The following is a 24,847-nucleotide window of genomic DNA, read 5'->3' as shown; positions in this document are numbered from 1 at the left end:
AAGAGAAGTGAAGGTGGTCTTAACTGCTTTTCTAATTCTTCTGATCTCACTGACAGCTGAAGGCTTTTGCTGTCAACTCTAAAGTGCAGATAACTAGGAATGTCTTTGGGTTTTTAACTCTTTTTATGTGTGTCCTTTGCAGAATGATGTGAGCGAGAAAGAACAGCGCTGGGGAGCTAAAACTGTGAAGGGATCCGGCCATCAAGAGCACATCAAGTAAAGCAGCTCTCTTTTTAAATGTATTAATAAGTCACAGTCCCAGGCGACTTTTAATCAACTCATGTTCTCGGTTACTTGTATCTTCATAATTAAAACGAGTCTCTGTAGAAGACTGATTATTTGCCAGATTGCTCGTCTTTCAAATATGTTAGTATCTTCAGATTTGAAATTAAGATCTGAAATGTGGTGCAGGGACTCCTAAATCTTTCTTTGTAACTGGAAATGTTATTTTTTCCCGCCTCTTTATGTCTGGAAAGTTTCTTTGTTCTGTTTTGGTGCAAGGGCCAGTACTGCGAGGGGAGAAGTTTGTGTTGGGTGACCTGAGCAGCTCCAGTTTGGTACTTTAAGGATACATTTGGTTCCTTAATTCTTAGGCTTTGCTTAGTAAACTGCTATCAAACTCATAAAAATTCTGGCAAAGTAATAAATTGAGCCCTCTGGCAGAAAAGCAAATGAATGCATCGCAGAGGGCTATGTGAGACTGAAATGATCCATCTGCTGAATCCCATACTTCTTACGAAAAGTGGCTAAGACTTAACTTTAAAGCAGTTTCAGGAAATCTGTGATTGTGATGCTCATTTTGGTTTTGCTTGTGTATTGCTGGGACATCAGCCCTCGTGGTATAAAGCTAAGAATAAATGTCACCATTGTTGTGAACGGGGAGAGACTGAACTATGCGGTTTACCTCAGGGCTCAATTTTATTCTGCCCTATTTGGAGTGCAGTGGGGACGCCTACTGGCTGAATTACGCCTGAGGAAGCTTTAAACTCGGGTGGAAAGTGTTTTAAGGTACAGATTACCATCTTGATTTGTCCTTCTTGTATGTAGCCTGCACTACCGTAAGTTCAATTCCTGCGTATTGCCAGGGAACACTTGGGGAAGAAGAGGTGCATGTCTCCTTATTTTGCATTACAGTTGTGTCCAGAATGCTGAGTTAGAATTAGAGTCCCGTTACCATAGGGACTGTATGATAAGAGATGATCCCTATTCTGAAAAGTTGCCATCCAAATAAAAAGCGTTGGAAAGAACTGAAATTAGGACATGAGAAGAAAGTATGTTTCAGACACATAAATTCTAGGTAGTTGATTGTTCAAATAGCAAAATACCCTTCCACGTTAGTCTTAAAACCAATGCTCTCTGGGTTTTTTTTTTTAGACAGTGTTTTGCAGTGGAATAAATTTTGTTTCGTAGAATACGAATGAAGTGCTCTGTGCATTGAAAAAATGGAAAGGGCTTGAAAAATACAAGTTCTCCAACTTTTAATTAAGATGATATTTTTATCATCTTTTTATTTTGCATCTTTTTGAAGTTATCTTCTGAAACTTTCTTAGTAAAACTTGCTGCTTAATTACTGTCTTTAAAGTATTCATCAGCTGAGAGAGAACGTATTCCAAGAACACCAGAACCTCAAAGAGAAGGAGCTTGAAACAGGACCAAAAGCTTCCCATGGCTATGGAGGGAAATTTGGCGTTGAACAAGATCGCATGGATAAAGTAAGTATGAGTGCTTTCCTGGGATGATGATGTAAGCCTCACCTTGCCTTGCCGGTTGCCAGCACAACTATATATGTGAGTTAAGCTTGTTGAAGGTGCAAAGTTATTCCAACTTTGCTAACTTTGGAGACGCAGAAGCTCAGATCATGGCATAAGCTATATACAGTGGTGGCTCATTTTGAGGGCAGAAGCGTCGCTGTTACAGTGCTCGAACAAGAACACTTGTAACCACTATTACCCAAATCTGTCAGGCCATTGTGGTCTGTTCCGTAATTAAATCAAGATGCTCCTACAGAAAGAATTGAACTAAAGTACCTGAAGCATCAGGAACAAGTATTTCAGGTGGCAAATTAGGCATCTGTGAATGATGAGGAGAAGTTCTGGGATGTGCAGTAGCCCCACATGTTTTTGATGCTTGCTCTGTCTTTAGAGCAAGTATACTTGCTTATGTCCTGGGTGGATTCCCCTGGAGTCAAGATTCAGGTTTCTAAAAGTGTATTTCTAAATTAAGGAAGTACTTCATGCATTAATAAATCCAGTATTGTTTTTATTTCGATGCCGTGCCAGCTCTTTTATATTTTTTTATATATATATATGTATATATATATGCCAGCATATAGAGGTTGTCAAAGAATGAAGAAAAGAGTGTGCTTCTGCTTTTAAATTAGAGGGCAGCTCTCAAACAGTGGTAAACTGTGAACAGTGACAAGTAATCCAAGTATTGAAAAAATCATTGTACTTCAGTCAGATGGTAATGTTTTACATAAGGACTTGATGGCTGTTTCAATTACACTCTATTAACAAAAGTAGTGATTCCATTAGCTATGTGATAATTAGACAGGCATATCAACTTCTGGCTAGTTTCTTTCATGTACTCTGTTAAAATAAGAGCCAAACTGTTTCCTGAATAAGAATGATTTCTCTTTCTCTCTCTTTCTCTCTCTTTCTCTCTCTTTCTCTCTCTTTCTCTCTCTTTCTCTCTCTTTCTCTCTCTTTCTCTCTCTTTCTCTCTCTTTCTCTCTCTTTCTCTCTCTTTCTCTCTCTTTCTCTCTCTTTCTCTCTCTTTCTCTCTCTTTCTTTTCTACTAATTTGACAGCCTTAAATTTTTGCTGAATTCCTGTATTCCAGAGTAAATTGCTGCATAATTCTCAATGGGCCTTTGAAATAGTCTAAACTAACCTTTGAATATGAGAAAGGAATTGCTGAGCAGATTCAACCATTAGGCCTGTTCTGCCGCTGCGTAGCTCTCTAGTGTCAGCAGTTTATCCCTCACCTGTGTCCATGTGAAAAAAGAAAGAAACAAAAGTGAGTAAAGTTTCTTGTAGGCCAGAATTAATCATCAGGAAAAACATGATGGTCATGCCCATCTGACTGATACTGATGGCAGGAGACGTTCATAATTTATTTTTTTAATAAAGCTTTCTTCCTTGTAACTATAGTTCTAAAACCTTATCACTGAGATCTCTCCTTCACAGGTATCTGTGGCTCTGTGCAGGTGTGCTGGTATTAAGGCTTGACTCACCTGAAGTAACTGAGTTGTTGATGCAGCGTTGTTGATGGTGCAGGTTTTTGCTGCATTTAGGACAAAACCTTGATGCTGACTTAAAATGAACAGTTCCATCATTTGATATGCCAGACCTCCATAACTGATGTAAAATGTAGCAGAGTATTGTGCTGAGGAATTAGGAGGGCGATTTACTCCGAAACACAGATTTCCAAGAAAAATCTTTTTCTAAGTCTTTTCTAAAAAGGAATGTGTTGCAGTGCTTGGGATTTGATGAAATGCAGAAAGTTCTGGTACCACATAAAGAGAACAACGTGCTTAAACCTTACCTACCTCAGTTGGCATAACAAAAGAGGGATCATGTAAAACCACACAAAACCTAGGATTTTCAGAGCATGTCTTCCATAAATGTAATGGGTAACGGGAAGAAGAAAGGGAGGTAGGAGCCTTTTCTGTCCCATTTAACAGTTACTCTGCTATGGAACATCTGCAAAATGAACAGGAGTATGACTGTTTCAGTCAGGAAAAGGAAGGAGCTTGTATATTGCTTGTAAGTTAAGGTAATGTCCTATTATTGACATCCTTATTCTGTTACCTGGCAATTACTTCAGCCATTAGGTGCGGTAATGTTTTGCTTTCCTCAGTGATGGGAATGTTCCCCCCCAGCACCTCTAAAAGCCAAGTTACTTACGGTTTCTAGACACCTTGTGTCCTCAAATTAATTCACCTTGGTCCAGCTGCCTGCTGCTGGTACGAGATAAGCAGTTTCTCATTCCTCAAAGGTCAGAGCTTGGGGCAGGTGCTTGGAGGGTGCTCTCCTGCAGCCGCAGATGCCGACTGCCCCGCGCACAGGGACTGGTGCTGGAACCTGCGGTGCTGCAGGTGGTGGTGCTGAGTCAGGAGAGGTGCTTGTCAGAGGGTGCAGCCTCTCAATCTGGACACGGCTGCGTGCTGCAGGTTATAGGGTCGTCTTTTTCTGCCTCTGACAGGAACTGTATGCATTTGAGCAACGTATTCAAATGTTAAAGTGGCAAATTGCAAGTTGCTGTGGCCAGTGCTCCGTTTTGGCACTGGACAAGAAAAAACCATTTTTTGGCTATGCTATGCAGCACCCATCAAGGTGCTAGGCTCTAACGTTGATTCCAGGATGTAGAAGGGTATCCTAGCACTAGGTTAGTGTAACACTAGCAAACGCTATCTCAATGTACTTTCAGGTGTGTAATTACATATCCTTGTGTCTTACCTGAAGCCAGTGCCAGTGTGATGTAACTGCACCTCGGCTTGCTGTGTTCAGCTTGGGTTCCAGGGACAGGCTCAAATTGGAGACTGCAGGGCTGGGATGCCTTTGGCATGGGAGCTCTGTCTTGATGTGGATGCACCGCTTCATGTTGCAGTGCCATTTTGCAAGTGAGGAGAAAGTATAGAGAGGAGATACCTTATTTGGATTTATGCTGAAGATCAGGGTGCCTCCTTAAAAGAATGTCAATGGAAAACCTAGCTGTAGTTGTATTTGGTTGAAGTCTAATATCAGCTAAAACAGATCTGTAGCTATGTGTCTAAATACAAGGCTGTGTATTTTATCTGGAACTAATCATTATTTTATATCCTGCGTGAACGCCAACAAGATCCCATCTGTATCTTTCTTGTTTTCATTCCTGTGGTTTTGAAGTAAAAATATAGAGCATAAAACATTCTTTATAAAATACAGTCATTGCTGTCAGACTCTTTCTTGGCACTTCCCTTGCCGAGGCTGCATTGGTAGCATGGCGACCGTCTTGTAAAGGCTTCTCACGTGAGCAGCAACTTCCAAGGAAGTTAGTTTCAACAGGAGGAGTGGCAGTGATGCATGTTTGTAACGAAGCTTATCCTCACGTTACTTGGTTGCAGTGTTTTCTCTTGCATACAGAACTGTATAGAAGTGCTGCCTGTTTCTGAACTTTCCAATTTCTTTTAGTCAGCTGTTGGACATGAATATCAATCCAAGCTTTCTAAGCATTGCTCCCAAGTGGACTCGGTGAAAGGGTTTGGTGGCAAGTTTGGAGTACAAACCGATAGAGTTGACCAGGTAAGCCATTTCATCTTGTACTGCACGTGCTCAGTGTAGTTGAGTTTTTCATTTTGTACGTACAGCTGAAAAATTCCAATATCTTAAAATGCTGGTGTGGTCTGCTCTTTCTGCTGTATTTGAAGCTTAGCAGTAAACTAATACTGACTGTTACGGAGATAAATTCCTGTTTAAAGCAAAACAGAAAAAAGCCCTTATGAGAAATCGAGTTGAGTTGAAAAGAAAACTGAAAAGAGATGTTAAACTATGCCTTTTAGCCAGGCTGTGTTCTTTGATGAGGATAAAATCAGCATGAATGCTACAGAAGGAGGTATTTGGGGGATGGTTTGTCCTGTATCGCAACAGGAGCTACTGGGCAGGATAACTGGCGTCCTGTTCCAAGACTGTGTAACAACCCCTGCGTGGAAATGGTGAATTCCTGTTGTACTGAATTGCTGAGCCTGGCAATGTTGCTAGTACAATTTGCTTTGGCAAGGGATGACAAAAACCCTTGCCATGAATACATGTACTAAATTATCATGTAAATGAGTATGGCCTATAAGTTAATTAGGTATTTTTGCTCCTGATCAAGAAGGTCAGAGAAGTATGGAAAGACACAGGAACTTTCCGTGCTGTTTGTCCACCGAAGTGCATGCAGTTTTTCTACTAATATCTAACTCTGTCACACATGCAATTTTATTTCTCTTCCAGTCAGCTGTTGGGTTTGAATATCAGGGGAAAACTGAGAAGCATGCCTCCCAAAAAGGTAAAGTGGTGAGGTGGTTGCCTCTGTAGACACACATTTTTTATAAATCATAGATCAGATCTCTGTTCTTTCACTGTTTGTAAAAGACGTTGTTTAGTGAGGCCTCCACATGCCGTTCTCAATGAATCAAATGTTGAGGGGTTTGGGTGGGAGAGAAGATGAAAAAATGAATTTCAAAGCAATTTCATGAGTTGATGAGTTTTTAAGACAAGGAAATAGCCTGTCATCTTGAATCTTACTTTTCTTTTAGAAGTGAGGTTCAAGGACATTTTAGAAAGACTGGGAGTTGTTCTTTGCTGTATTGCACCCTGTTGGAAACAGGGAGTAGATTTAAGAGGAACCGTCATAAACTACAGGACTGTTGTCCATCTTATTTTCTGTGTTTAAAATTAAACTTCATTTTGTACGCTGAAGAATTATATTTCAGTTCTGAAATAACTTTTTTTTTCTCCTCAATTGCTAGGATATGATGTTTCTATTAAAAGCTTCTTAATTTCATTTTTATTGTGCTTTACTCTCAATGCAGACTACTCAAGTGGTTTTGGCGGAAAATACGGAGTACAGGCTGACAGAGTGGACAAGAGTGCGGTGGGGTTTGATTACCAGGGTAAAACTGAGAAACACGAGTCACAGAAGGGTGAGTAGACACACATGTTGCTGGGTTCTTACTCCGATGTAGTAAGCATTCATGATAGGTAGTGTTGTAAAATACTAATTTTTTACATCTGTTGCACTCCTGCTGAAAGTTAACACTGAATAGAAGTTACATTGCCGAAAACTTTGACTTCTCAAAAAGGAACCTAAAACATAGGTTCTGACTGCTTTTGACTGATGATCCAACTGCCATTACTTTGAAAGCAGGGCACACAGGTTTGGAGGTTTTTTGCAACTTCTTTTGAAAAGCTGTAGATTAAGACTATAAGCAGTTTAACCGCAACAGAGAAGGGTTTCTGAAAGAATCAGCTGTTTGTAGATTAAAACATTTATCAGAGTTAGTAGTGTTTAGAGTTAGTATTGTGTTGCTAATCAGGTTTCCAGGAATATCTGATCAAAAATCGACCATTTTATTGAAAATTTTTGACATTTTTGCCATCTGTTTTCTGTTTATCTCAAAGAAATGTTTGCACTGTAGAAATGCTAAAGTGAAGAAGGGGGTGTTTGTTTAAAAGCATCCAGGCTGTTGCTGACATGGTTTTTGAAGTTCACTTTGCTATAACTGTCTTAAGAATTTTATCAAGGAGTCAAGTAGCAGAATTGCTGATATTGCCCAGCAGTTGAACTGCATATGATGCTATTTTCTTCTCCATCCTGAGACAATGTATTCTGAAGAATTTATGACTTCAGTGTCTGCAATCGAGATTAACTGGGGATGTCAGTGCTTCTTTTAAAACGTAACGTAATGTAGCAGGTCTGATTATCACAATTTTTCAAGGTAATATTTTGTTATTGAACACTTACAAACAAAATTCTTCACTCTTATCTCTAGATTATTCCAAGGGCTTTGGTGGTAAATATGGTGTTGACAAGGACAAAGTGGACAAAAGTGCTGTTGGCTTTGAATATCAAGGCAAAACGGAAAAACATGAATCACAGAAAGGTTTTTATTATCTTATTTAAAAATACTAGTTCAAATCAATCCACCTTTTAAACCTGCAAAAGAATATTTCATTTGGGTTTTTTCTTTGTGGTAAATGTGTGTTTGCCCTTTGTGTATGCAGATTTTTATTTCCCGTAAATGAAAAGGAAGGCATTGTAAACTGTCCCTGAGTTTCACAATCTGATTTCCAAGGGACCTTATGTCCATATGGATGTTATTGAAATAAATTGAAAACAAATATTGGAATAAATATATAATTGCACAGATCTATGGTATTCAGAGGTAATATCAAGTCCTTCATTATTTATATATCTACGTTGCACATTCATATATATGTGTGTGTGTGTTAATGGCTTTAGGTGGAAAGTGCATCAAATTCTTCAAATCTCAGAATATTACTGAGTCTGTATGCTGTAGTCTTCACTGGATTTGTGGTGCTTCCTTGCATCGTGATCCTAGTTACTGAGTGGGTATCCTTCCCCTCTGTTGAAGTAGCGTAGCAGGAGGAAAAAAGAGTGTAAGATAGTATCGTTAATGACAGGGCAGCTTATCCCATACCATGTTACTGTTTTTTTGTTAAATACTGTTTACAGTCATAAACTGCAATAATGTTTTCTGAAACTTCATGCATACAGATTATGTAAAGGGGTTTGGAGGCAAGTTTGGAGTGCAGACAGACAGACAAGACAAATGTGCACTTGGCTGGGATCACCAGGAGAAAGTGCAGCTTCATGAATCCCAGAAAGGTATATCAGTTCACAATTCTTTCCCAGTCTTTCTGACTTCTCTCATTTTGACTTTTCTTTTCCCTGTGTGGACCCTCCTCCCTGGTATCGTTGGCCACAACGTCACAGTAGCTGACATGAATCTCCTTTTTCTGTGTCTGAATGATTTCTGTGTATTGGTTGTACTGGTGTCTGCAAAGCAGGTTTAACACATGTGATACTGACTCCCTGAAAGTTCCGACTTAGTGATGAGTTCTCAGTGGAGAAGCTTTATGAGTCTGCAGGTAGCCTGGATTATTTTTTTCCTTTTTCAGTTGAGTTGTGCAAACCACAAATTAGCAATTTCTTTGTACTTTCCACAAATAATCTCCCTTTTCTGGTGTCTGTTATGTATACCCCTGTTTTCACGTGGGGGAAATCTAATATCTAACGCTGTTTTTTCTCATTGCCTGTGAGGTACCTATTCCTATGAAATACTGGTACCCAGAAGAAAAGTGGCAAAATAACGATTGTCCTGAGCCCACTGCCTGTCACCACTCTAACTTAAAGAAATTAATTTTTATTTTTAAAATTAAAGACATTAAAAGTGGTCCTCAGAATATTGTTCTGTTGTATGGTCCAGCAGATTTGTTGTGAGAGGATTACCTGAAGCCCTTTTTTTTGTGCCCTGATTTTATACCATATAATAAAATGGCTGTCCTAAGGCAGCAGTCATAGCTCTTAGCTGAGAGCTTTTTTTCCTCAAGCTGTACGGCAGCAGGAATATTCCTTCTTCCTTTAAACAGTGCTGTGTAGGAATATCTGAAGGATAGTCTCTGTGGACCCTATTTTAACACCTCTTTAAAAGTCAGATCTGTAGTGTACAAATGTTAACCACGCTAATGAAGGAAGCTCATTTTATTCTGTTGTATCCTTTTGTATCTTGTTTTGGTGAATATAAGAAGTGTGTGTTTGTGTTCATAATGTTGATCAAATGCAAGTGCATTATGCAGTATGTATGAAAAATGTTGAGAAGTGCTTTTTTCTGTGACTTCAGAATGGTGTTCTTACATCTGATAAATCACGTTGACCTCTTCTTAATCTCAAGTGGCAACTTCTTTTGAATTTACTCTTACAAAAGTGTATTGAGTTTTTTTTTTCACAATCCCAAATTATTGGTAATTGAGAAATACTGCAAAATAAATTATTTTCAGTGTCTCTGACTAAACTTCTTTATTTTCCTCCCTTCATTTTAATTTATCACATGTGGCTTTTTCAGACTATAAGAGTGGTTTCGGAGGGAAATTTGGTGTACAGACAGAAAGGCAGGACCCATCTGCTGTGGGGTTTGATTACAAGGAGAAACTAGCCAAGCATGAATCTCAACAAGGCACCGTTTTCACTTGTTACTTTCTTAACAGTGCAGCCACTTCTCACACAGTCTTAGATAGTTGTCTGAGTAGATTGATGCTAGTAATGTGCAGACACTTTCTTGCGCTTCTATTCCTACATGATCTAGCAACGTTCTTCCATTTTACTCTTAAAATGTTACATAAAGCAAGCCTGTATTCAGGAAACAGATACCCAATGTTTAGTTAACAGCTCTACAACATTATGCATTTAGTTAATAGCTATACATACAGTGTGATAATAATGACATTAGTATGTCTAGTATTATTAGTATGATGTTAATGACGTCGTGCTTACCAGTTTTAGAGTTTAAATGTGAAGTTTTGCCTGGACAAATTGGTGGAAAAATATTCAGATAAGGACCATGCATGTAACCGTTAACAAGCAATGGGTTATGGCAAGATCATTTTAAAATGATTGTAGTCTTTAAAATAAGAAGTAGGGAATGTTTGTGGTTCTTGGGTGAGCAAATACTGTTATAATGCTCTCTTTATTCATTGTGAAATAGTTGGGGTACAAACCATGAATTCCTGGTTTTCCGTTATCTTAAAGTGAGAAGTCTGGATCAGGAAAATGTAAGTGTAGTATATTTATTCTGGCTGAAAATATATACAAAGCTGAAGAAAATGAGGTTGTTCATTCTGATAGCAAATATTTTTCTGTGCTACAGTGACACAAATTCAAACTTTTAGAGTGTCAGATGTGCCTTAGCAGAGCCCAAGTACAAACAGTAAAATAGCTGGCTAGGGTTTTGGGGCTGAGAGGAAAAGGAGGCATTGTAATTGTATTCCAGGGACGTATAGGAAAGCCTGTCCATTTACAGAGTCTAAGGGCACATTCCTACAGCTCACTGCCACCAGAAGGAGGTGTTTTTCCAGCCACACACTCTTGCTGCTTCTGTTGTGCTGGCTCTGGTGCTCGTCAGACATTTCTCTGAGTACAACTCACTAGAAAGAGCAGAAAGCTACCCTTTTTAGGGTTGGTTTGTTGCTTTTCTTGTTAGTGCCACTAGTGAGTTAAACTGATCTTGGAGTATAAAAAGTGCTAGAGTCAGCATCAGGTGAGAGTAAGAGCGTGCAGCTCTGGGGTGCTACGGAATAGCATGGCCACCCCATTTCTGCGGTGGTGAGTTGTTGCAGGCTCGTGCTGACTTGTGGAATTGCCCCTTTCCATATGTAGAGCAGGAGTTATAACCAATGACTTTAATGTTCATCAGTTGACTATCACGACCAAATCCACTGGAATGAGCAATTTGTTATATTTTCCTACCATTCATAGAATTTACCAAGTTAAAGAGAAAAAAACACCTCTGTGGTCACCGAAGACTGGATATCGCTCCTTTGAGCAAAGCAAAATGGCTTAGGTTATATGATTACTGCAGAGGGCTAAGAATTGGTGCTGTGAAAGGCTGTGTTACAGAAGTGATGCATTAGAAGGGCTCATCCCTTATTCCTTGCTTGATACCTTATCAGTCCTCAGCTTAATGTTTACTCAGAGAATGCATGTGGCCCACAATCTGTCATCTGCTGGCGTACCTGAAGGCTCTTGCAGTTATGTATCCTTTCTGCATCAAAAAACAAGTTGCATTTTCTTTGGCGGCTGTCACTGTATCTCTGCATGCGGCTGAAATGGCTATTTGCATTTGAAATGGCTATTTGCATTTGGCAGAAAGATAGGAGGGACAACAAGCTTCCTACTCTAACCTTTTTATGCTGCTTTTAGATTATTCGAAAGGATTTGGTGGGAAGTATGGTGTACAGAAAGATCGGATGGATAAGGTAAGTTGCTTAAAAGACCCGTGACATAAGTAGTCTGTAGGGATACAAAATAGTCTGGTTAGATCTGTACTGTTCAACTCTGTTTCTGGGTACTTCTCCAGTCTAACAGTAGAGTTCTGTGCCTTTCTAAATCTTTATACATGCAAGTTTATACACACAGAGCTGATGCCAGTTTATACACACCTGTATGTGTGTACATATGTGTAGTGTATATATATATATAAGTGGGGAAAACTAAAGCATGGATATGAAAGAATAGCAACATTTATATGAAGGAATGAGAAAATCCATTAATTCCACAATTTCAGTCATGTCTTCTAACAACTAGCTAATGGCTTGTACCTTGAGGATATCCTTTTAGCGAACTGCTTAAAATAGGTGTCTGGTATCTACCAGCTTTGCCTACTTTGATTATCAGGGACCTTCTCTTTAGGAGAATTTGTTTTAGTATTCTGTAACAGTGAAAGATAGGGCAGCTGATACCCCCTTTCTACCTCTCCATTTTTAAATTTGGAAAGCTAGAAGATTAAAAAGTCCTCACTGAGATTTAGCTACTGAATAAATTTGCTCTCAGCTTTGTGTAGGACATTTAAAAGTGAGAAAGTAGAGGAGTTTGAAAGTCAGTAGGATTTTTTTACTTGTGGCTTCAGGACTCAAGACCATTCATTTAAAAAATAAACCTTGTATTTTGAATACTGTTCTCAAAATACTCCCTCTGTTTTAACAATATCTGCTTCTTGAAGGGAACTGGACGCTTTTACCGTGGTAGAAATCCTGCACAATGTGGATTAGAACAGCAACAGCTAAACAAATGTTTAGGACATTGCCTCATTTTTAGTTCTGATGAGTCATCTGTTCGTAAACTACGTTTTTTTAATTAATAGAATTTAATGTGTTTAAATCTGTCCCTGAAGATTAATTCTTATATAGTTTGACTTACAGAAAGGATTATTCCATTTGTGGAAGAAAGAATCAAGTGTTGATTCTTCCTGATTTTGTTCTGGTGTTCTGAAAAAAGCCATAGGGGCAATGTCATAATAAAATGTCACAGATTGAAGCTGTCTGAATGTCTTCATGAATTTGTGTTTTTTAAGTGCACTCTTTTTCTCCTTACTGATAGAATGCAGCAACTTTTGAAGATATTGAGAAACCAGCATCAACTTATCAGAAGACCAAGCCAATAGAAGCTGGTAAGGCATTGGCCCCAAATCCTTTCGTTGGCGGTGGTAACGTTCAAAAGCCCAGGATATTAGTGTTGATGTAGAAGTACTGAGTAGGAAGCATCTAGAGGGAACTGCTGTATTTGCAGGTCTCTAGCAACCGCAACTTTCTCTCCTTCCTCCCTTTAGAAGTTGTTTTGGTTCATTGGCTTTTGGTTTGTTTTTTTTTCCTTGAGGGTCATCAGAGTTGAGGAAGGGAGAATAAAAAGCATCAGAGTGGAGAATAGACTGAGTAGGGGAGCAGAGTGGTAGACACTGTACCACGAAGGAGAGGAGAGAGAAGTGTTGAAGAGGTTTTTATGCAAGAGAGAAGTGGTGCACAAGAGGTTTGGACTTGGAAGGGGAGAGGGAGAAAGAAAGAGAGTAGGACTTTCCTGAATGGGCTGTGAGCTCAGAGAGCAGAAAAAAAAAAAACGTGTTCAACCCTAGCACGAATTTGTACCAAAAACTCATTCCAGGCTACCTTTATACAGAACCATAAAGAACAACATTTGACTTCAATTTTTTTAAATGTTACAGTTGCTAATAAAACAAGCAGCATCCGAGCTAACTTTGAAAACCTAGCCAAGGAAAAAGAGCAGGAAGACCGAAGGAAGGCAGAAGCTGAGAGAGCACAAAGAATGGCCAGGGAGAAACAAGAACAGGAGGAGGCTCGAAGGAAACTGGAGGTCAGTAAGAGTCAAATCCCATTTGAGCCGCATGTCTAGTGTGTTTCAATGCAATGTTGGGAGAAAAGAGAATCTTTTTAAGAAAAGATACTTTCCTTCTTTCCAGCTGGGTTTTACAGCCCTTTGTGTGTATATGTGTGTTTGCCTGTGTTTGTACCTGTGCTTTACCTGTTTGCGATTCCAGCCATCTATCAACATGCACCATATGTATATCAGACATCAGATGGGGTGATGGGGTAACACTTAATAGTGTATAGGTTTTCTATTTAGCCTATCCCAGAATACATATGCTAGTCTTGAGCACTAATCTCTGCAGCCTGACCTTTTCCTACTGTTGCCTTTTCGTAATGCCAGATTCCCTTGAACATGGAGGTGCTCATAAAGGGAGAGACATGTGGTCTCTGAAAGGCCCTATATGTATGCTTGTCCGAGAAGTTTAATACCACGGTGATAGTTGGTGATGCTGGTTTTTTGGAATCAGTATTGTGGAAGATGGAGGTGGTATCACCCATTGGTATAGCACATGCCCATGAGATGAGGGGAAATAGTCTTCCAAAGTTAACTGAATCTTAGTTTGGAAATTAAGAAAATTAGTTTAGCATTGACATGGTTAAAACCTTCATGATTTCTGTGTTATTCACAAGCAAAATAATTCCAGGAAGTGTTTAGTCAGAAACTACATCTTGTCTGCTTTATAGAATTTGCATATCTGGTGAAACTCTGCTGCTGTGATGGAAGGACTAGTGCGTTAATTGTAACTTGTCCTTCATGTCTTGTTCATTTGCTTTGTTACACGATGCCTGAGATGCCTTATCATCAGTAATCCTGAGGGCCTGCTCTCTGCAGCTGTATAATCTTTCATGCGAGCTGCTGTAGCAGTGTTTGTCCAGAGCCTCTGTGGCAGTTTCCCTTGTGGTCCCATGCTGTTATTCTGATTTCATGGCCTCACACTTGTAAACTCTGATATTATGGCAGGGAGTGGGAAGCAATTGATGCTGGTGTAAGAATAGTCCCTCTTTTCCCGTTCTCCTTCACTGCTTGTTTTACAGATATTAGTTTATACTAGAGAAGACTAAACATAGGACACAAAAAGACTGTAGTCTTTTAAATTCTGAATAAATGCTACTTAGCTGTACACGTGCCCTGAGACTTAACAGCGAACCAGTATGCAACACTGATGGCAAAACAGCATGCTCCAACTAGTGCTAATAGTGTCCCAAGCAGGGATAACCACTAGGGGGGTTGAGTGGGTCCTGAGGAAAAGTGTATAGGACCCAAGGAGATGCACGGGAAAAACAGTCATCCTCATCATCTTCATCATTTCCACTTGCTTCGCTGAAGAGACCCTCCCAGAAGGGAATGCTTGTCTCGGACCCTCGTCACTGCTCTTCCTGGCTTGCTATGAGGGAGTTTTCCTATTTCCTTCCTTCTTCTCTCTCTCTTTCTCCTCTTTTGTTTTTATTTTCTGCCAAAAGTATCTTTCATTGTTAGAGCCAATGTATGCCACTAGCTGCAGACACCACTAATAAATCTTGTTGCATATGGACTTGTCTCAGCATCATCTGTGAGACATCTGGCATCGAAGAAAGACTGTCAGATGGTTTCTCAGATCTGTTTGGTCCTTCGCCTGACAGCAAATGGGGCAGACTCAATGACTGCTTTCTCAGATGTGGTAGATACTTCCCCTTAGCAGGATGCTGCTACAGGATACCAGGGTGTGGTGTTCATCCCATTCCATCAGTATGGTCTCATTCATCACAAATTTAGACTTGGTGTAAATAATTTGTTTTACAAGTATGAAAAACTAAATGCATGGTAGGCTTACAGTAACCAAGCTCCGATCTTCCTAAACTAAGAAAAATACAGCAGTGAAACTGCACATTACTTCACATTAACTAAGGCTAGCCTAAACCAGCATGCCTGCTCACGGCAGCACTCTCGAACCATCTTATTCCTTATTCCTTATGCCAGCAAAGCATCTGTATAGTCACACAGAAGTGGAAAATTAACCCTAACAAATAAAACATCTAGTTAACCCAAATCTCCTGCCCGGTTTGTTGGTTGGCTTTTCAGCTCTGCTGTTCACAGGTGTGCAGGCCAGCGCTGCTTCTGAAGTAGCTCTGCAGTTTTGCTGTGCTGAAGCTGCATGGCTCATGTATCTTGTGTATAGTTTGATTTCTGAAAACCACTAACTTCCTTTTGAGTTCTGTTTGAAATTTGGGAAATTCCAGCTTTATAGAGTGAATCAAGTCTCTCCATCTAAAATGATGCTGCTTTTTTTTTTTTTCCCCCCTTTCAGCTTATTATCTTTTTTGCCTTATGGCTTCAAGATGTACAGTGTGAGCATATGTTCACTGCATACATGTATCATGAGATGAATGGGAACTCATCTTTGTGTATCAGTGATTTCTTCTAATGCTGCTTTTCGTCCCTGTGTACTTTGTGGACTTTTAATACCTTCCCCCCAACCACTATTTGGGTTTCTTTACTGTCCTGGAGAAAAACATGTTACACCTTTAATACAGCATCTGCCACTCTCTTAAAGCTGGGAGAGGAAGAGATAAAGAGCTGAAGTTGAGAATTCAGTCTTTTCTATTTGATAAGGTCAGCAAGCCTGCTCCAGGGTTCCACTCTGTTAGTCAGCTTGAACCGCTCTATGTCATTCTCAGCATTGGCACCAGCCTCCAGCACTGAGCCACACAGAGAAAAGCTGAATGTTTGCCTTGAGGAGAGTCACTTGGTTCCCCTCTCCTCAGAGCAGTAAAGCTGAAATGCATCCAGTCCGTACAGTTGCTCTGGGAGCTCTTCAGATGAGAAAAGTTGAATGCTTCAGCCCGTATTCACTCAGAGCCACAGCAAAATGCTGTCAGCATGTGTCACCACCTTCTTCTGGTGTTGCCGTTCAGCTGGTAGCCCCATCGCTCCTGTAGCTTTTGCCAGGCTGTCTCTGTTCCTGAACTACAGTCCACTGTTCCCAGCATGTTTCAGTGTGTTTAAGCTTATGCATTGCCAGTATCTAGGTCTAGCACCTGGTTGTTTCCCTAACAAAGTGATTTTTCGTTCCTCATCCTCCTCTGTCCTTGTCCTTGCCACCAACGCTGCAACTCTAGTCAAAGAGCTGTAGTCCCTCAGCTCTGGGGTCTGTTCCATGGGGTGATGAAGAATGGGAATGAATACTCTTTTTGGATACAACCCAGGGTCAACCTTGAGGTATACATTGCTCTTGAAAGTGCAGCTTCGCTCCTTCTTCAAGAGATCTCCCTTTTCTTGGCACTTGTTTTCCTCTGTCAGCACATTGGATCTGGATCACGTTAGGACTTGTGCCTTATAGCAAGCAGCATTGCTGTCTTTGAAGGATTTAATTTAGTAGATGCTTTTACAGTTCTCCAAATAAGGAAGAACCATGATATAGGTTGATGGATATCACGAGTGTTGCATTGTTAATAAGGCCATTCTGCACTCATGAGATCACTTTGGACAGCCCTTGCTTCCAGTTACTGCTGAGAATTGCTAAGAAGTATCGGTCCCAAAGGAAAATGGACTTTCTCAGCATTCATCTTGCTCTTTCATTTCTTTCTCTGAGGTGCATATTTTCACCTGGCAGTAACTCCATTCCATCATCACTACTACTTCTTCATGCTCAGGCAAGGTGTCTGGTGGTTTAAGAAATTCTTAGTTAGCCTGTCTGAAGCTTCTTAGGTCATCCTCAAGATGCTGATGGTACTTGCTAGACAGCACTCCTCAACCAAGGACTGTTAGTTCCTTACTTTGATTTGGTTGTTTCTAGAGGATTCTACAAAACACCAGTCCCTGTAAACATTGCAGTCCATCCTTGAACACCTGGGTCTTAAAGTGAATGTTCTGAAGTAAAGAACTTGACTCATTATCACAGAGCAGTTACCAGATGGTACGAGTTCTCTTGTTGCAGGATCCCAGGATGCTTTATCCTTAACTCTTAGGCAACTACCTCATGAAAGTGTCTCTCTCCTAGGGCATGTGGCAACTCTGATACCTCATACTGATCTTTTCTGTACTTTATCGATGTTATTTGCTCTGCACCTTTGCTACAAGCAGGTCGACGTTCCTCAAGATGCAAAGAGGTACTTCAGGTGGTGGCAGATGTGTCTCCAGGGGCATACCCTTCACGTTCCCTCTGTCTTGACAAGTAGGGATATCAGTATATTCTACAATACCCTGTGATTTCATTGGACCACAGTTGCATTTTCACAAGGAGCAGCAGCAGCTATGTGCCAGTGCTCTGGAGAGCTGGTCCATTTGGAGGACAGAGCTTTTCTACTTGGCTTATGAGCAACGACGGTATAATATGGTTTAGGAGAGATCCTCTGTTCCCTTGAGGCAGAAGTTGCCCTAAGCGATACATGTGGGGAGACCATGACTCTGAAGTTCCCACGCGTCAGTCCTTCAGGTCTGATAGATGAGCTGTGTTGCAGTCATCAGCGAGAAGTGGTAAATCTGCTCTGGTGGCCCTGTGAATTTTTTGAAGGGTTGCACAGCTGACACAGAAAGTATCGATGCTTCTTTTTCAGAGGAGGTTTGTGTCCAGGCTTGGTCTTGGGTACAGCCCTGAGACTGGCCAAGTGGATGGGTGTGTGCATTTCTCCGGGTACCTCTGCGGCCAAGCGCCATGGTTAGGGTAAGGCAGGACAGCATCCTTCTGGATGTTGTCCTGTGCATTTTGGTCCTGGGCCTTCTTTGCCTTTCAGTGACTTCTTCAGTTCTCTCAGCCTGACCTGTGTAACAGTTTGTCTGTCTCACTCATCTCAATCTTGAAACAATCCACTTAGTGCTACAGATGCTGAATGGCTCTCCGTTAAGACTATTCCTATTCCAACTCAGTTGGAGCCGTTTTTTTTTTTTTAACCAGTAAGGAGGAGATGGCTGGTCATATGTATCTTGCCAAAGTAGTCAGGCTTTCTGCTTAGTATTCCCTTCCGTTGCATGGGTTTGTAGTCTGGCCTGAGTAGGGGAAGAAGTTCAGCTTCTCCACTAGCTCTCTTGCCATTCATTTTGGGTGATCATATGCTCATAAGTAAGATCTGTGGATGGAGGGTGGTGAATTTAGGCTTTTGTTACCCATTTCAGGTTTTCATTGAGGTTTTCTCCTGCTGAGGAAACAGTTCTCCAGAAGGGTTTAAATGTAGTAACACAGGTTCTCATGAGTCATTGAACTGTTATGTCTTCCCCCCTGCCCCCCCCTTTCTCTCTCAAAAATGACTGTCTTTCTTTACTGTTATTTTTGTTGTAAGTGTGGGTTAAATTCAAGCCGTTATGCTTGATTTTTCTTGTGCTTCATCAAAGATTCTGTTGCCTGGACACATTTGAAGTTTTTTTCCAAAGCTGGTATTTAAATTTCACCGTAACCAGATGATTAATGTTCTTCCAGACTGAACATCTCCATGGTTAATTGTGTGATTCTGCAGACACTGAGGGAGGGAGGACAAGGTTAAGGGGAAACTGAAATGGCACTGGCTGTGCTGCCCCTTGCTCACAAGCCAAGCATGAAACGGGGAGGGATGTAAGCACACCATCCACAGATACTGTAAAGGTTGGGGACAGACTTTGACTTAAGTGAACTTAAGAAATAAAGTGAACTTCCTTGCACAGACAAAAAGTTCTCTCACTTTAAGAAAGAACGTGGGCATACGTACTCCCACAATGGGAATGTACATATGGACTGCATTCCTTCAAGAACCCTGTTTACTGGTAATCCTTTTTCTGTTTTGCTTTTCACATGTCACATAGTCAAATGGTGTTCAGGGAGCTCTTCTTTAACTGCTGGTTTGAATCAGGGGGTGCCTCGTGATTTAGCTAGCCTCTGCGACCTTAGAGAACAAGGCAGGATGCTCTTTCACATGGAGCATTTCTGTGTGGAAGAAACCCAGCCTGAGGGGGGACCATGCAACTTAAATGCTTTATGGCAATTATGCTGTGGCTGTCCTAAACTGTAGTCTGGATTGCACAGACCCATTTCCTAGGACAAATTATTCAAACCGTTGCCATGTTTGACATTGTTAATGGATTGATACTACTTTACTTGTCCCCAAACTTAGATTTGACTTCTAATAAACACTTTGCTGGTGCTTTTTTATCTGTAGTACAGGAGTTAAAAGTGGGGGAGGACTGTTTGCATCAGGACATATTTTTTCCAGAGAGCACAGCACTAAGCTTTGAATTGTCTTCAAAGCTGGCTCTGTTCTCAAGACACGCTCTGCTTGCTTTGTTAGATGTATTTTTCCTGAGCTGTGACAAAGGAAAGGAAGAATTTTTTTGTAACAGAGTCCTATCACTTCACCTCTGGACTACAGTTTCTCCTGAGGATCCTTTGGGGAGTTACAGCTTGATGGACCTAAACAACTGGAGTGCACAGTCTCCCATAGGACCTATTCTCTGTTCTTTTTTACAATAAAGAAGAAAGTTTGGCCCTAGATCCACAGTTTTCTTTTTCCCTATCGTAGAGAGGCAAAATGAAATAGCTAGCTTACGGTCTTTTTTTTTTTTTTGTGCAAGTAATGTAGCATTTCTTGTGCTATGGTATCCTGGCTTCCGAATGAATGGCTTTCTAATGATGATCGTGGATTTGCCCTCTGATTCACAGGTGGGATGGCACAGCATGAAGTGTTTGAGTCCAGAACACTTGATTCAGATCCACGTTCTTTGTGTCACAGAGTACAATAACAATACTGCTTTTATCTCTACCACATACAACTCTTCTGAACGTTTGAATCCCCTCATTGTCAGTATGGAGGACTTAATTTTGTCCGAGCTATTCAGTCTTTTGCCTTGGCAGGTGTTTTGCAGACCTGCAAGAGCTTGCAGGACCATTTTTCATCAAAGGTAATATATCAGTTGTATAATTAGAACGTGCAGGCTTCAGGTTCTCTAAACTTATGCTAAAATGGGACACGAGGCCCAGCCAGCTAATGAACAGAATGAATATATTTAACACAGAAACCCTGCAGCTCCTATGGAGGCGTGCCAAAGAACATTGGGTACTCTGTTTTTAAACACATGTATGCATACATACTGCGCAGGTTTTGTTTCTTCACTTTTTTCTCTTCTGCTTTGCTGTATTTCCGAGGCTTTGTTGTACAGCCAGTCTAAACCTTCAGGTAGGTCTAACGATCCAGCCAGTCCAGTCCTCTTCTGCTCCCTGCTCGCATCAGTTCATTGCAGAATATGCTGTCTTTCTTATTGGAGAAAAAAGAAATTATTTCTTGTTCAGTGTCACGACATCAGTGATTAAACTGCACTGAAGTTTTTCTTTGTCTTCAATTTAGGAACAAGCTAAAGCCAAAAAACAAACTCCGCCGCCATCTCCTACCACACAGCCAGCTGAGCAGAAGGCACCCTCAAGCCCAGTCTACGAGGTTTGTTAGAATCACTTTCAGTACCTGGTTTTTGATCCTAAGTGTAGGAACCTTTTTACAAAACCTCACCTGTATTTCTGCAGGACGCAGTTTCCTATGAAGCAGAGTCTGCCTACAAGAATTCCAGCGCAACGTATTCAGCTGCGTGCGAGCCAGAATCCGGCTACAAAGCTGCAGAGTCGGACTACCAAGAAGCAGTTAGTCAGCGAGAGGCAGAATATGAACCAGAGACTGTCTATGAAGTGGCAGGGGCAGGAGACCAGTACCAATCAGGTAGAGTGTTTGTTTCTGATATGAAACCCTTTAAGATAATTTCCTTGGGCAACGACTTAATGAATAGTTGTGCTGATAGCACACTGTCCTAGTTTTCTGAAGTCTTAGTCTGATGAGACTTTTTAGATTCTCCGTCAACAAACGTTAATTAGGAAATTAAGATATGGCTAGAGCAAGGTTGAAATTACTTAACCTTTGTGAAATGATGTTGGAATAATTACAGTGCTCTCTAGAGCGTCAGTTCAAAAAGAAATGTAGGGGTAACCATTTCCACCCTGTGTAATGCAGCTCAACTTGAGAAGAATATGGAGATTAAATGCGTGTTGAGCCAGTGCTGGCCTACCAAGCAAAAAATTCTGTCAGCAGTTCTTGGACTTCAAAATTGATGTGATGTGTTCTGTGCCTATGAGGGAGTGGAGTAAGGGTGTCTGAAACTAATGAAACTGAAAGAATACATTCCCATTGTATGAATGAATTCCCATTTTTCTCATCTCTTCTGGTTATTAAATGAGGGGTGAAGAACGAACCTGCTTGCTCTGGTACGAAAACCTAGAGATTTTAAACAGGCCCTTCCTCGCCCCCAACACGCACCCTTAACATGATATTAAGTAGTCTCTTAGACACTGATCTTGCGTTCAGTTGTTCTGTCACATTTTACAAGGCTGATCGTTTTTATTTTATACTGTATTAAATGCCTACTTGTGAATGCTTCCTATCAGGCTTTAATTGTGTGTGATTTAGGGAAAAATCCATTTCAGAAGGCACGTCAGCACTGCTGAAAACTTGCATAGTTTGTTACCTGCTTCCTGTGTGGGTTAGCGGTAGAATTAAAGGAGGAGCACCATAGCAAAGAACTCGGGGTGATAGGTAGTGTGGTTCATGCTTTTAATTTGTTTCTTCTCTCTCTCAGAAAATGCTTATGACGAATATGAAAATGAACTTGGAATTACAGCCATAGCCCTTTATGATTATCAAGCTGGTAAGCAAAGCTCTTGTTTTTAACCTTGTCTTTGGAAACTCTGTTCCGCACAGATATGTCTGGATTTTTCCTTTCATCTTGTAGTGTCTTGTAGTGATCTATGAAATTAAGATATGAAGAATTAGGAATTTAGTGATTTAGCAATAGCATTGAGACACTTTTGAAAACTACTAGCCACTGTTTCTGGAAATGGTGGGAGTTCTCAAAATCTTTTTTAACGGAGTGTTAACACTCTTGGTAAGCCCATGGCATTATGTAGTCATTTAAAATCTTGACAGGTTAATTCTGAGGAGAGATCAAGAAAGTAAAGTGGTTCTCAGCGTGTTAGGCAGCAATTGTTGCTCTAAGTTAGAAATGCACTCAAAATGCAGCAGGTAGGAACCGACTACCTCATCGCTCCAGAGCATGAGAAAGCGTCCGTCTTTACAGATTGTTGTTGCCCCGTGCCCTGATGGGAGAGAGGGAGGTGATGGTGTTACTTTTAGCGATGGTGGGTTGATAGGTGAGACGGTGGACTGCTCTGGTGCGAATACTGAGCCTCTTCAACTCTCTCTCCAGCGGGTGATGACGAGATTTCCTTTGACCCAGATGACATCATCACAAACATAGAAATGATCGATGACGGCTGGTGGAGGGGTGTCTGCAAAGGCCGATACGGGTTGTTCCCCGCGAATTACGTGGAGCTGAGACAATAAAGACTATTGTCTACTGGTTATGCCTTAATTCCCCAGTCAACAAATCTGACTTAATACACTACAAATCATGATGCTTTTCTGAGGATGGAGGGGTATATACATATTGCTTTTATATTTAATACTTTGCTGATGCTTTTTAAAATGTTTATGCCACAGAAATCGCTAATATATTGTAACTACTATGTTCTTCACTAAGGCTCTTAAAATGATTTTCATGCATTTGGAAACGTTTCTTCTCTGCCAAATTAGCAATTGTCATAAAAAGCCTTTTTGAGGACAGTTAGCTGTCTGTCGTAATATTGCATGTTTTACTCATAAGTGAGCAGATTTACTTAGTGTTTAAGTCTAGTTAGTCTTCCACTAAATGTTTTCAGCTAAGAAAATCATGGCTATGCAGGTTATTTGCATTTCCACTAAGCGGGAGTGGGGAGGACTGGGAAGGTGCATAGTTTTTTTTTTTTTCTTTTCTTTTCCAGATAGTGTGTGAAAAAGCAAAGAGAATGAATGCTTGAAAGTTGCAGTTAAACAAATACTGTCCAATATTTATGGAATATTAATGTTATGAAGGAAACAGTCTGGTTACTTTTTCCTTCTCTTTTAAAGTGAAGTTCCTTGGCTCTTGCATTGATTATTTTTTTTCCCTGATCCTGCTCTTCCTGTCCATGTTATCCCAGAGGAGGGCTGCAAACACTCTAGCACTGATTATCCCGAATTCCTTTACTTTTTGGTTTTGTTTCGCCCTCCTCTTTCCCAGGAAAACTTGAAAAAGTTACTACACAAGCATTGAGTCACTCAGTGAGATTCCTACTTGTTCAAAGGGCAACTGGCATCCCGATCTGTGTGACTACCTGCAGGAATAGTCTCGTTGCTTTAAACGGGAGAAAAAAGGCAGGATGGAATCGCAGTTGTGTTCTGCGTGCAATACATCCTTCGTTCACACAAGGAATGGCCTGCTGTGCAGTAATGACATTTTATGTAACCATATTTGAGTCAAGGAATGCTAATACAATTAATTAGATTTAAAACCCATCTAAATGATCTCCATTTTTAAACCCTACGAGAGCCAACTATACTTCTTGTATGTTCAACAGAAACTGCCAGTAACGTTCTACTAAACAACAAAATTAAACCTGTTCTTTGCCAAAACTAAAACTGAAATTCTTGTTTTTCTAGAAAGCTTGACTTCACTGCAGAGTTAGGGTCCCTACCAAAGATAGCAAGTTGCATCTAATAGTGCACATGTTCAATGTATGTACTGTCTGTTTCCACCTTCCGATCAAAACGGGAATGGCAGAACTGGTGTAGTAGCTAAGAAAGAACGCAAAGAATTTTTATAAACTGTAAATTTGGACCAACGGAATATAGAAGACCTGTATAAAATGGTAAAATGTATAATGTATCTACAAAGAAGGCATCATGTTGAACCAATTCTTGGATGGTTGGGACAATCCTTAATGAATGTCATATGTGTGTCATGATTATATATATATTTTTTTTTTCCTTTCCATGGTCTCATTTCTGTGTTGTATTTGCATTACTAGGGTTGGGTTTTATATGCAGTTTATTTTATCCAATTTTGCATAGACACCTCATAGGGATATGATTTTTGTAAATTAAATATTCAATAAACTTTTTGAACCATTTGCATGGAATATTTTTGTATTTTTAAATTGCTTTGTCAGTCTGTTACAGATAGTTCATCTTGTCTCAAGCTTATCTGGGACCAGCTTGCATACAAGTCCTGCTTCCCGCGGAGCTGCCGCATGATGCTTGGCGCTGTCATGAAGGGCACCTACTTTCTTCTAGGTTGCTGCTGCCTTCCATGTACTTCCCTTTCTCACTTGCGTTGTCTTTTACTCCTACTCCCATGTGGAAATATTTAGATCAAAATTAGACTTTGGGTGAACTTAAAGGAGAAAAGCTTTAAAATTTTTTTTTTTTTTAAACATCTTAACATCAGGATCTGTTTTGTCTTTTGTTTTATGTGCCTGTTACTTCTGCTAAAAATACCGGTGAGCTGTGGTTTTGGTGAGAAGAGTTGCTACTGGCTTTTGGGAATACTGATGGCTGCAGGACACTGAGTGCTCTTGAAAACACGGCCATCAGTTA

At 40.4% G+C, this 24,847-nt stretch overlaps 1 protein-coding gene across 3 annotated transcripts in view; it reads left to right on the top strand.

Moving 5' to 3' along the window:
• The window catches only part of CTTN (cortactin), a 28,383-nt gene extending 4,002 nt beyond the window's left edge, over positions 1–24,381 (top strand). For 2 of the 3 annotated variants that reach the window (XM_087742696.1, XM_009461387.2), the window contains 15 exons: positions 143–216; positions 1,583–1,712; positions 5,171–5,281; positions 5,972–6,026; positions 6,553–6,663; positions 7,513–7,623; positions 8,259–8,369; positions 9,607–9,717; positions 11,460–11,515; positions 12,636–12,705; positions 13,255–13,403; positions 20,702–20,791; positions 20,875–21,064; positions 21,975–22,043; positions 22,602–24,381. In XM_087742696.1, the coding sequence (XP_087598822.1) occupies positions 143–216; positions 1,583–1,712; positions 5,171–5,281; positions 5,972–6,026; positions 6,553–6,663; positions 7,513–7,623; positions 8,259–8,369; positions 9,607–9,717; positions 11,460–11,515; positions 12,636–12,705; positions 13,255–13,403; positions 20,702–20,791; positions 20,875–21,064; positions 21,975–22,043; positions 22,602–22,738 (1,575 nt within the window). In that variant the 3' untranslated portion in view covers positions 22,739–24,381. The remainder of the gene's footprint in view (positions 1–142; positions 217–1,582; positions 1,713–5,170; positions 5,282–5,971; positions 6,027–6,552; positions 6,664–7,512; positions 7,624–8,258; positions 8,370–9,606; positions 9,718–11,459; positions 11,516–12,635; positions 12,706–13,254; positions 13,404–20,701; positions 20,792–20,874; positions 21,065–21,974; positions 22,044–22,601) is intronic. The other variant, XM_087742707.1, reaches the window with a different exon arrangement.
• The last annotated feature ends 466 nt before the right edge of the window (positions 24,382–24,847 follow it).

The sequence above is a fragment of the Nipponia nippon genome, unplaced genomic scaffold, assembly GCF_047370975.1.
Source record: "Nipponia nippon isolate SJK-2023a ecotype South Korea unplaced genomic scaffold, ASM4737097v1 scaffold_10, whole genome shotgun sequence".
NCBI classification, from domain to species: Eukaryota; Metazoa; Chordata; class Aves; order Pelecaniformes; family Threskiornithidae; genus Nipponia; species Nipponia nippon.
This window is presented reverse-complemented; position numbering and strand designations above follow the sequence as displayed.